We start from the raw sequence: 13,073 nt of genomic DNA, 5'->3' as shown, positions 1-13,073 counted from the left end.
CACAACGGAAAATGAACCCATTTTTGGACTAACCCTTCACGTTGCTCTGCTCCTGCTGACATTTACTTTGTCTCTCGTAAGTCTTTTCCGGTGTGTTTTAATTTTGCCTCTTGGAGCCTACTTTGTTCCTGCTTTAGTCGTACAGGTGATGCAAAGCAGAGACGGAAATTGTTTATCACAGCACGCCCTCGTGATTGGTCACACAAATTAACCCCTGAATAACCTGGGTTAATTGGATTATAACCGGAGCAAGCTTATTAGATACGATTTGTCTTTGTTCCGGAGTGGCGACACCTTTTCGCAAATTGAATATAAATGTATTTTTTTTTATAAAAAATGATCGCCCCGGCCATTAATTGTGGAGGCCAATATTGTCATCACGATTAAAATACGATTAATTGTGCAGCCGTAATATATATATTGTTTACATGGCATAATAAAGATAAATAATGTGATTAATGTATCAGCTATGTATAGCTCATAGAGTCCATTTTCTATTATCATTGCCATCTCTAAAAATTCTAATGTGGTGGTCAACATAACCAGCAAGCACATTTGATACAAATTAACATCAGAAAATGTAATCGTTGGTGCTCCATATGGAGCAAATTGAACATTAAGCATTGACACTGAAGTTTAAGTGGGCATCTCAAAGATCTCCGAAGATCATTCATTGATAAAAGCCAGTTAGGTTACTATCTATTGCCTAATGAGGTAACACGATGGTGATGGAGCCTGTGGCCAGTGGCGGTTTTAGGCACGGGCGAACCAGGCAGCCGCCCGGAGCGCCATATTTGTGGGGGGCGCCAAATCACATGGGGGGCGCCACGAGCAGTAAAAAATAAAAACCGCCGAGATGTGGTTTTCAATGAAGAACATAACATTGTGGGGGGAATTGGTATATTGCTGCCCCCTCTGGCTGCAGGCGCACACCTGCTCGTTGAGAAGGTGCCGTGCACAGACGGAATGAAACCCCCAATGAAGTCCGTAGGGTCATGATACACCACCCCCCGCTTGGAGGAAGTCTTGCCCGGGGCGTAACCGGATGTAGAACCGCCACTGCCTGTGGCCCACCGATGACAGCCCTTGCACTTGCAGTATTATGAATGTGACGATCCGGATGTCGGCGGGGGACATCCCAGCCATGCATTCAGATCCGGGCGGAGGGGTTAGTGACCCGTTGTCCCTCGCCCAGCAGGGCTTGTCCCAACAGAGAGGGTAAGGCTGAGCTATCGCAAAAGACTCGCGCTGCAACCCACCCACTCGTGCGTGTACCGGCGTACAGTTTTGTTCAACCAAAGCTGCCGCCAAAGAGGACGAAACTGAGATCTTTGCGATTGCATCTTTGAGGGTGTTTCAGTTTCGATTTACAGTTGAAAACTAAGGCTAGTGTTTTTAAGCGTTTATTTAGCAAGCTAAGTGAATGCTGAGATACAGGCTGATTCTCTGTCTCAAATGACAAGGAATAAACACGAAGGCTCCGCTGTAAAGCTCAATTTTACAGTATCGACTCATCGGAGGCCTTCAAAGATTACCGCCTGAAGATCTTTAGTCAGGCTTGTCAGCTCATGTTAACCATATGTGGAGCCGCCCGGATTAATGCTCACGTGCCAAACCAAGAGCAGAGGCAAAAAGACAAAGAGTGAAGCGGATAATTCCATTATTAATATTATAATAATAATATATATATTTTGTATTATTCTAGTAAGCGCAACTCAAAAGGGTTTGACTCGCACGGCCATTCTTTCCACCGGGCTCGTTACAAAGCGCTAATTATAATTAAGTTAGCGCCGTGATTCAGCGCCTCCGCTAATTAGCATGCTGGGTGGCTCCCTTGTTTACCGTTGGAAGACACCGCCAAAACCTCCCCAGACGAACGGCTCTGATTCGCCCGTTGAGATATCAACTCCAGCGCGAGCCCCCACCTCATTTGGCGGGTTTGTAGGAAAAATTGCAAGTAATTGTGTGCAGACGCTTGCAACATGACCCTTCAAACATTGCCATTGTCATCAAATTAGCTGTACGGCAGGATTTAAGAAGACAATGTATCAACAGCTTAGTTTAATGGTGCTAGTGAATCACCGAGGAAGACGGGTGTTGACAGGCACTCAGCATTTGAAGAAGCACCTGGAGGAGACACTTGAATGAATCGACTCGAGCACTTTGCCGTTGGAAAAGAGCCTCTTAGCGGTGCATATCCGCGTGTGACTATGCCATTGTTGATCGGGGGGGTTTGTTGATGGCAGGAAGAACGGACGGGATTTCCCCGCAGCTTTCACAGTCTCTCAGATGTCCTGGGAGCCTGTGAATGGCCAGTAAACCCCCTTTACGGCGGCAGCCCCCGTGTCTCTGGAAATATGAATTGCAAAGTACGGGAGGTGGTGAGGGGTTGCATTCCATGAGATTATGCTGCAGGTTGAAGGATGAAAAAACATCCACTGGGCTTTTGACGTTTATTTTTTTTTTGCTTTTCGAGTGACATGCGGCTTTGAAATGAATATGAAAATATTAATGCCCATGGACTCACAGGTATGTTAAGCTTGTCAATCAATCCCAGTTTCAGATGTGTAAATGTTTCCAATAAATATATGTGAGGAGGATAGTGTATGGATGGATGTGAGTATGGATGGATGGATACAGATGAATAGAAATAGAATAAATTCAATCCGTGGTTTGCCAAAGGGCTCCCAATTAAACATCCTCCACATACATTTGAGCCCGTTCGTAGTCATTCTGACGGGCACGGAATGAAATGTCCCTCCTAAGATGATGTCATGTGTTTTGCTTCCGCCCTACCAATCATTCGGTGAAAGTAGGTGTCACTTTTATATCCGAGCCGGGGAGACATCTCATCTGAAACAGGCCAAGCTCATCATGTAGAATCAGGCTTTAAGTCCCCGGGTAGCTTGACATTTGACAAGGGAGGAGAAGCAATCCACACTGGTGGAGAGAGGCAGCGCACCCCCGCGCCAGGCCTGATTTGATAAGGCAATCTGAGCCCACTGATTGGGTTTGGAAGGTAGCACAGCCCCAGACGTTTTCCAATGGAGACAATTTGGACGAGCAGATGTTTTGCCGCGATACAGTAGGAAGCGCGGAGGAAACGGTGGCATCAAACGATACCATCGCTTAATGGAAATAAAAAACAACGCTGGAGAAAGAAGAAATAAAGCAGCAAATGTCTTTCACACAAATGTGTACTTTACACAAAGCAGCAGCAGCAGCAGCAGCTGGATATATCTAGAAATACTATGTTTTGTTTAGTCGTGTTTTTTTTTTTTTTTTAACCGAAGCAAAGCAGTCAAATTCCTTCCAATGTGTGCTAATTAAATAAATGCATTTCCCAGTTGGGTTGCGTTGCTAATCTCCCGGCGGGAACGACGCAGCGAAGCCAGGAAGCATGTTTTACCAGAGGGGACGCTGTTTCTTTAAGAGGATTAGCGACCTGTCTATCAGTCATGTCGTGTTAAACTAATGTTTGCAATGGCCCCTGATCGGGGGAATGGGGACGCCTCCGCGGCTGCTAGCATCGCAAATAAATGTTTACATGCCTCTCTGGAAGGGAATGATTTGGGACGCTTGCCTTATCACTCACACCATTACATCCTCCCGTTTTTTCTCTCTCCTACATAACCTTTCCCTCGAGCAAGCTGTCCAACAAACAAACAGATACAACAATTCCGTTTTACAATCTGGTCCGAAACGCACAGGACAGGACAGTTATTTCCTCATTTGTTAGCTTTTTTTTATAAAAGAAAAACTCTAGACTTCTTTCCTCTGTGTGGTCAGAATAGGTTGACCAAGGCATGGAATATATATATATATATATATATATATATATATATATATATATATATATATATATATATATATATATATATATATATATATATATATATATATATATATAATCTGCTAAATGATTTTTCAGAAGCCTGAATATAGTCTCTTAATTTCCCATAGATCGCAGGCCCACTTGCCAACGCATTACTGCAACACTTACCCCCTGAATCCTGGCAGCCAACATCATTTACAGTGACGTCCTAATTTGTTTGGCCCTGACAGTGTTTGGACACAGGGGACAAATAGAACCAAGGAAAAGACAGGAGGGGATGGGGAGGGAACGGATGCTGGGTCAGGTGAAGCCGGTTACTTACGGCTCCCCCTAAATCAGACTGATAGCAGGCAGATATAGGGCCACCGTAGCGCAGCGTACTCGGTTCAATACCGTGAGCGAACAGCCAGGTGAACTTATTAGCATCAAAGAAAGGGAGAGACGGAGACGGTGTGAGAGAGAGGTAGGGAGAGAGAGAGGGCGGGGAGGAAGGCCGTGATTGAAATGCTCTCCATGGCCCCTTACTTCATCTTCTCAAACAGCCCTGCAGTCTCTCTCTCTCTCTCTCTCTCTTTCTCTTTCTCTTTCTCTTTCTCTTTCCACTTTTCTCCCTCTCTCTCTCTCTCTTGCTCCCGCTCTCTCTCTCCCTCAGCCCCTACATGGAAAAATAAATCTGAGTTTCGGGTCACAATCCAGTCGATGCCGAAGTCAATCCGCCATAATTGGTCGACGAGACACGGCGGCCGGCCTGAAATCTATCGGGAAGCCTGGCTGGAGCAGGCCTAATTGGTGTCAGCCCAGGTTGCTGCATCGCTGCAGGAATACGGCGCCGGCCCAGTGCTGGCCTAGCCTCGGTACTCCACACGCTTTTTGAAACGGCATATTCCATTCTTCTCAGATACCAGTTCCTGCTGGTACAACTCACACATCCCCCTATACCTACATCTCTACACCGTCTGTGTTTTTCCCAGATCATCCACACCTGGGGAACGGGATTTTAAACTAACTTAAGCTCAACACAGAGGGGCAGGTCGATGGGGTGTGTGTTTCCTGATGTCCCCCTTTGCAGTCCTTTTTTTGCTTTGACGGTTGGTGGTCTGTTACTAGCGTTAGCAGTAGTAGTAGTAGTAGTAGTGGTAACAAGAACCTTACTATAGACCTGATTCTGCAGGGGCAGTGTGTGTCCACAGCTCTCAATTTGTCCACCATGTGCAAAATGTCTGGAACAATCTCAGGCTACAAGGGAAATTCGGTTTCAGTGTTGTGTGTACAATTTCACAGGTGAAATACACGTAGAAAACATCAACACTGAATCAGTCGTCAGATCTCCTCTGCGTCTACCATTTCCAGACATCACTCCGCTGGAATGAGGCGAACTGTCTGATTCTGATTTGTCTGACAAAACAGAACAGAAGCATTGCTTCTGTGTGACATTCGAAGCCCATTCCATAAGGGAGGTGCACACCATTTGCGATATCTTTTATGTAACATCCTTGGAGTGGCTTGTTATGCTTTTTTTTTTGTTCTTCCACTTGTGTGCCGATGTCATGCTAAATGAAGCATGTGACCAAATGACTGGGCTCTGTCACGATGACTCACAGAGCACATTTGTGATCCCAGCATGGGGCGACGAGTCGGCTGCCGCTCAGGGGGACGGCACATGACAGCAGTAATTACATAAAAATAATCACCGCAATTTCATATATTCCTTCATTATGTCCGCAGTGGCAGAGGGAGCTGAAAAAGTATATTTTGAAAGCCTTCCGGGAGAATGAGACATTTCTTTTTACTTTTTAGTCTTTTAGCAGTGTTTTAAATCACAACTTTAATCCACACGGATTCAGGTCTGACTGATCATCAGTTCATCGCCGGGTTCCTCGATGAGGTCGGTTTTTGCCGGTGTCTTCCGCAGTGGAAGTTATGTGTGAGAAAATCAGAGAAAGGAGAAGAAAAAGGGAAAGAAATGGTGTGCTTCGCATTATTTCCACATTACAAAGATCCTCAGGCCTGGATCCTCTATAGCCTTTGGCACATTGGTATTTTGCCCGAAGAAGAGAAAAGCATTCCCCCCCCTATTCATAGCGTGCCTATCATTAAGGCACGGTGAAGCCACATCATCATATCATAAGGAGCGAGGGAGGGAGAGGGGAGGAGAGGGAGTCAGCCTTTGTTCTCATATCCCCATCTGCAGATTGATTTGGAATATCAAGTAGCCGGAGAGAGTGGTGAACTCTGAAACACAAAACCCCGTAGCGTAAGTCCGCGATGTGGAGTCAGTCACTGTACGAACTAATCAAAGTGTATTTAATAAACTGTGAGCAAATGAACCCCAGATTGGGCTGGGACGTGTGGTTAAGAGAGGAGGAGGAGACGCGGGGATAGATAATTAGATAAGGCGTTTCTTTGACACGTCTATCGGATACACAAGGAGATGAAGAGGCAAGACAAACAAAAAGACACAAAGATACCAAATATTGTCATAAAATACTCAGCCACCGGTAAGTGTAGTTGTAGTTTCAGCTATGGTTTCAATGTTACAGGTCCTCTGCGCTACTGTAACCCATTACAGGGCAGTGATCAATGAACCGGAGGCTCAGCCCTTGTTTCGTCAGTCTGTGATTCAAGCAGCTCCAGTAGGCCTCTTGGCCCCAGCGCGAGGCGACAGTAATCAAGGATACAGAATGGTGGAATTGTCTCACCTTCTGACTACTTATGATAAGCTACAGTAAGAATATGCTGCACACACACACTGGACAATGTTTACTCAAGTGATCATTGGACTGTACCTCAGGAACTACTGGGACCTTTATCTGGCGAAGAACCAAAGAGAAAAGGGCAATAGGTGTGTGTGTGTGTTTGTGAGCATCTTTGTGTGTGTGTGTGTGTGTGTGTGTCGGGGGGGGGGGGTTGTGTGGTTGTGTGTTCTTGATGCGAGCTGTCATGATTTAATTCCTTATTTTTCATATCAACAGTCTAATCTATTGGAGGGTAACCTTTTTTTCCGCCGGCTCCAGACAAACGCTGAATGTATTACAGGTTGGCCAATCCAAAGGTCAGATTTCCATTAGTCAACGTCCTGCTCCCCGCGGGGAGGGTGGGACTACTGCTCCGTCCCCCTTCTGTGCGGCTGAACGGAAGTTGTACTTTCAGACGCCCTTCACCGGGACAGCAGGTGTTTCAGTTTACGAGTGTGTAGGGGATCTTAAACGGCCTGTGTTTCACAACAGGCCGATAATAATAACAAGAGAAGCAGGTGGTATTTAGTGAGGTGCTTCATTATAGCTGCGCGGCGCTAGCTGTTGTTGAATGTGTGCAGCGCAACATAGCAGGATATGGCCATTATCCGTTTAATGGCCACTGTATGAGATGTAAAACATTCTCACATTCATTCATTTGTATTCATCTGGAATGTGTGTGAAATAATTGATGAGAAATGCTCTTTCAGATAATATCTCCCAACCTAAATCCCTCACAATACTTAGAATCACGGTATTGGTCCTACAAAACTCTCCCAAATTCAGACTTTCTTGCCCAAGTTTCGCTTGAGTCTTATGTAACTCTTTTGTCCTTTCACACGCGAGTCATCTAAACTCCTCCGCCAACCTCGACGTGGAACAACGGGAAACAGAGATTTCAAAGGCAGGCGTTCATTCACTCAGTACAGTCACTTTTTAACACCCTCCCGCCGATCCCTGCACTGAAAACTTGATGTTCACAGGTCTTCCCTGCGTGGCAACGACAAATGAAACCCCCCAACTCCCCAATCAGGCCTGGTTATCCTCCATGGCGGCAGTAAACAGCCTCTTTGTCAGTCGCTGACTGGGGTAGATTTACCAGGTGGATGCGAGCTGCATACTAACACTGGCTTATATAAAACAGCCAGTCTTTTCCCCCCTCCGGCAACCCGAACCAACTCAGAGACAATGTCATCTCTGTCACAGAGGCACAGAGGGCGGCCGCTTTTGATGCAGCTAAACACTAGGTGCGGATGGGAGAGGAAATGGAAAAGAGCCGTTGACCTTTTGGGTCGATGAATATTTAAGAAAAAAGCAAATAAAGCCAGCCCTGTGCTGTGTCCCTGCTCAATTCAACTGTATTCGGGGTGTGTGTGTGTGTGTGTCGGGGGGGAGCGTCTACTGAACACACACAGTCGTCATTGGATGATTTGATCGATAAAATAAAATAGATGTCTTGTGAATAAACACTTATATTTGTTTTTCCGAATTGTCTGTATGCCTTTCGGATTTCTGACACATTTCAGACTTCAAATGAAGTGAATAGTATTGGGTTTCAAACTATAAAAATAAATGGTGTTCGATGATATTATTTTCAGTATAATGGTTGCCGAACGAAAAATGTCATGCGGTGTTGTTTAATATGTGTAGTCAGGCAAGTTAGAGAGGATTCAAAAACAGGCTAATTCTAAACAACTATTCTCTACTAATCTGAGGAACACACAGCTATCAAGAGGGTGGATGTTCACCTAGTGATCCAACAACTAATCTAACACTACACTAACCCAATCTTGTCCTAACAACTTATCCCAACATCCCATGTCTCAAAATGTCCGCCTCACCCTCTCCTGAATATATCTCCCAGCTGTTCACATTCCACTTCAGCCTTTCACAACGCCCGCCACTTCAGCACCAGGGTCAGCGACCGTAGCGCGGAGAGCCGGATCGATGACTACCACGAGAGCCGTGACCCACCCTTGAACCTCTCCTCTCTAAATAATGCTTGGTTACTGACGCACACGCACACTCCCCGTGCTTCTGTCCTCCCAGTGCCTACCAGGTGGTGGTGGAGGAGGAGAGGCCCCGCCGAGCGCGCGGCACGGCCGAGATCCTTCGCTGCTACCCGGTGCCCATCCACTTCCAGAACGCCACGGCGCTCAACTCGCCGTACTACTTCACCGCCCAGTTCCCGGCCGGCGGCATCCAGGCGGCGCAGCCCTTCACCGTGGGGGACAACAAGACGTACAACGGCTACTGGAACGCCCCGCTGCTGCCCCAGAAGAGTTACAGCGTCTACTACCAGGCCGTCAGCACAGCCAATGGGGTGGGTGATGCCTCGTCGGCTCTCTGTGTTCTCTCTCTCTCTCTCTCTCTCTCTCTCTCTCTCTCTCTCTCTCTCTCTCTCTCTCTCTCTCTCTCTCTCTCTCTCTCTCTCTCTCTCTCTCTCTCTCTCTCTCTCTCTCTCTCTCTCTGTGTTCTCTGTCTCTCTCTCTCTCTGTGTTCTGTCTCTCTCTCTCTCTGTGTTCTGTCTCTCTCTGTGTTCTGTGTTCTCTGTCTCTCTCTCTCTCTGTGTTCTCTGTCTCTCTCTCTGTGTTCTGTGTTCTGTCTCTCTCTCTCTCTCTCTCTGTGTTCTCTGTCTCTCTCTCTGTGTTCTGTGTTCTGTCTCTGTCTCTCTCTCTGTGTTCTCTGTCTCTCTCTCTGTGTTCTGTGTTCTCTGTCTCTCTCTCTGTGTTCTCTGTCTCTCTCTCTGTGTTCTGTGTTCTGTCTCTCTCTCTCTGTGTTCTCTGTCTCTCTCTCTGTGTTCTCTGTCTCTCTCTGTGTTCTCTGTCTCTCTCTCTGTGTTCTGTCTCTCTCTCTCTCTCTGTGTTCTGTGTTCTGTCTCTCTCTCTCTGTGTTCTCTGTCTCTCTCTCTGTGTTCTCTGTCTCTCTCTGTGTTCTCTGTCTCTCTCTCTGTGTTCTGTCTCTCTCTCTCTCTGTGTTCTGTCTCTCTCTGTGTTCTGTGTTCTCTGTCTCTCTCTCTCTCTCTCTCTGTGTTCTCTGTCTCTCTCTCTGTGTTCTGTGTTCTGTCTCTCTCTCTCTCTGTGTTCTCTGTCTCTCTCTCTGTGTTCTGTGTTCTGTCTCTGTCTCTCTCTCTGTGTTCTCTGTCTCTCTCTCTGTGTTCTGTGTTCTCTGTCTCTCTCTCTGTGTTCTCTGTCAATTCAATTCAATTCAAAAAAGCTTTATTGGCATGACTATTGGTAGTCCAAACAGTGTTGCCAAAGCATTACAGTATTACAAATATTACGATAATAACAATATGGAACGTCAGAACAATATGTACATATATCAACCTGTAACAATATAACATAACATACAGATATACATATGTACATATGTATATCTGTCTCTCTCTCTCTGTGTTCTGTGTTCTGTCTCTCTCTCTCTGTGTTCTCTGTCTCTCTCTCTGTGTTCTCTGTCTCTCTCTGTGTTCTGTGTTCTCTGTGTCTCTCTCTCTGTGTTCTGTGTCCTGTCTCTCTCTCTGTGTTCTCTGTCTATCTCTCTGTGTTCTGTGTTCTGTCTCTCTCTCTGTGTTCTCTGTCTCTCTCTCTCTGTTATCTGTCTCTGTCTCTGTCTCTCTCTCTCTCTCTCTCTCTGTGTTCTCTGTCTCTCTCTCTGTGTTCTGTCTCTCTCTCTCTCTGTGTTCTCTGTCTCTCTCTGTGTTCTGTCTCTCTCTCTCTGTGTTCTCTGTCTCTCTCTGTGTTCTGTGTTCTCTGTCTCTCTCTCTGTGTTCTCTGTCTCTCTCTCCGTGTTCTGTGTTCTGTCTCTCTCTCTCTGTGTTCTCTGTCTCTCTCTCTGTGTTCTCTGTCTCTCTCTGTGTTCTGTGTTCTCTGTCTCTCTCTCTGTGTTCTGTGTCCTGTCTCTCTCTCTGTGTTCTCTGTCTATCTCTCTGTGTTCTGTGTTCTGTCTCTCTCTCTCTGTTATCTGTCTCTGTCTCTGTATCTCTCTCTCTCTGTGTTCTCTGTCTCTCTCTCTGTGTTCTGTCTCTCTCTCTCTGTGTTCTCTGTCTCTCTCTCTGTGTTCTCTGTCTCTCTCTCTGTGTTCTCTGTCTCTCTCTCTGTATCTCTCTGTGTCTCTGCTTCTGTCTCTCTCTCAGAGACTCTGTAGCTCTGTGTTTCTTCCTGTCTCTCTGTGTGTCTCTGTTTCCGTCTCTTTCTCTGTGTCTCTGTATCTCTGTGGTCTGTTTCTGTCTCTCTCTGAGTCTCTGTAGCTCTCTGTGTTTCTCCCTGTCTCTTTGTCTGTCCCCGTCCCCGTCCCCGTCTCTCTCCTGTCTCTGTCTTGTCAGAGAGAGATTCACACTTTGTGAACCTCCAGGTTCGTCACACTTTGTTCTGCACATCAGGGAACAGCATATTGGGCTTTAAAAGTGCAAGGACACACAGTGATATTGGGTCAGAGCCCCAGACTACGGATTACAGGGTGTTAGTCGTAAATACACACGCACATATACAAAAACGCACGCACGCACGCACGCGCGCACGCAAACACACCCATGCATGTGCATGGGGCCTCTTTTAGACGTGGGCAGTGCCGTGGCGTTACTGTCTGCACTCTAATAAGGTGAGCCTGTGCCGGGGCGCAGAGAGCAGCCTCCTGCACTGTGACACATCCCCCCCCCCCCCCCCCCCCCCCCCCCCGCCATTATGCAGCCCCCTCACTCCGCCCGTCTCCTCCAATGGGGGAGCCCGCCACACATTCCAGACACCGCTTTGATCAACCGCACATAAGACACCGGGGTCACCCGACCCCACAGCCAGCCAATATTGGAAGCGATGCAACGATAGCAACAACAGCAAACAACCACAACAACAACAACAAACCGGCGAGCGAGCAGGGAAGGGACGAGAGCGCTTTCCCGATCGTTGGGGGGGGTCACAGCTTCTGTCATCGAGTGGCACTCTCCCCCCCGCCCCCCCCCCCCCGTGTCGAGGCTAGAGGGAGCTCAGCGGCGAGCCGGGGCCCGGTGATGGTCCTGAATGAGAATCAACCGCAAAGCACGAGTCCTTCTGCAGCAGTGGCACGTCCTGGAGACCTGGGCGGTGCAGCCGACACGTGAGCCGAGAGCTGCTGAATACAATTAAAGAAGTTTACTCTTCAGGGACGAGAGACAGGGGGAGAGGGAGAGGGGAGGGGGGGGGGGGAGAGGGAGAAAGAGAGACAGATGCTCTGAAACTTTTCAGGTTGAATTGCAGCGGTGCGATTTGGCTGATAATGCTCTTCCCGGGAACAAGCCGAACAAAGGAGCATTCAGTCTTTTGTAGCGGCGGTACAAAGACTCCACAGCCTTGAAAGAGAGTTTATTCAGGGTTTTATTATTCACCATTTGGAGCTGGCTGTGGTCAAATGCACCCTGTTTTGTTCATTAAGCCCTCACTGTCGCTGGAGTGTAACTTAGGCTTCAGTTGGAGGGCTGCGGATGTAGCCTAGCCTAGCTTTTTGCTTTTAAATTAAATTAATGTTTAAACAAAGAGGCACAAAGAAAAAATATTCATATTGAGTATCTTTTCTCGTAGGTTTCCATTCAATTAAAACCCTGGGGGGAAATCCAATTATGTTTCCCATTTAAAAAATAAAATACCTTTCCACAAGCCTTGGCAGAATCACATGAACCTGTGATGCATGCGCCTCAAATCCCATTGATAATGAAAGGTCCACAGGTCAAGAGGTAACGTATTTCCTAATATAACCGGCGAAAAAAAAAATCATTCACTCTGAGAACAAAGACAATCGTTTCAGGAAGACACTCGTGACTCATACACGGTTTAACAATTTCTAAATTGAAATCCGTCTCTTTCTCCATCTCATCTTGATAATGCCTTCTGTGGTGGAACTACCTTGAACTGTGTTGACAACGTCACTCGGAATAAACATAAAGAGTTAATTGGCGTTAACGGTAAGAATAGTTCCAAAGAGAAGTGGTCTCGAGGCCGAGAGCTCCAAACAGCGGGCCCACTCCAGCATTAAAGCAGGGAAACGTCCTTCAGGGCACTGCTGCAGATAGGGATGCCACCGCCGCTCCCAACGGCCACCTCAGGAGGTAGCTCGTGGTACAGCTGCGATTCAGCCCAGGCTGGCTCGGCTCCCCAGCCAAGGCCGATAAGCCCGGCGCAAACAGTGAAATGGTTACCATAGATAATAACTGAGCGCATACTGTGCCTTGGCGTCGTGAGAAAATCAAGTCTTATGGAGATTTCCTATACATCTCTCCGAACGTTGGTATGTCCTTGCTGCCACTTGTGTGTGTGTGTGTGTGCAAAGGCCAAGCACAGCGGAATAGCAGAAACACACTTGTCTTCCCACAAGATGTATTCAGCGATAACAAAGATCGCCATGTATCTTGCATCATGAAACGCTTATGCTTATACCACATGGCTTAAGGTTTCAAGTGGTAGTCCTTAGGTGTAGATTAAGATAAGGTACAAACGGTTCTGTTTATACCTCCGCTAACCTTAAATGCCTCTTTGTAT

At 47.0% G+C, this 13,073-nt stretch overlaps 1 protein-coding gene across 1 annotated transcript in view; it reads left to right on the top strand.

Moving 5' to 3' along the window:
* LOC307085673 (receptor-type tyrosine-protein phosphatase mu) overlaps nt 1–13,073 on the top strand; it is a 141,419-nt gene that overhangs the window by 79,885 nt on the left and 48,461 nt on the right. Inside the window, 1 exon segment of the mRNA XM_079750538.1 lies at nt 8,620–8,893. Coding sequence (XP_079606664.1) covers nt 8,620–8,893 — 274 coding nt within the window.

The sequence above is a fragment of the Pollachius pollachius genome, assembly GCF_949987615.1.
Source record: "Pollachius pollachius genome assembly, chromosome: 14".
NCBI lineage: Eukaryota > Metazoa > Chordata > Actinopteri > Gadiformes > Gadidae > Pollachius > Pollachius pollachius.
The sequence above is the reverse complement of the archived record's forward strand: the minus strand, read 5'-3'. Positions and strand labels throughout refer to the sequence as shown.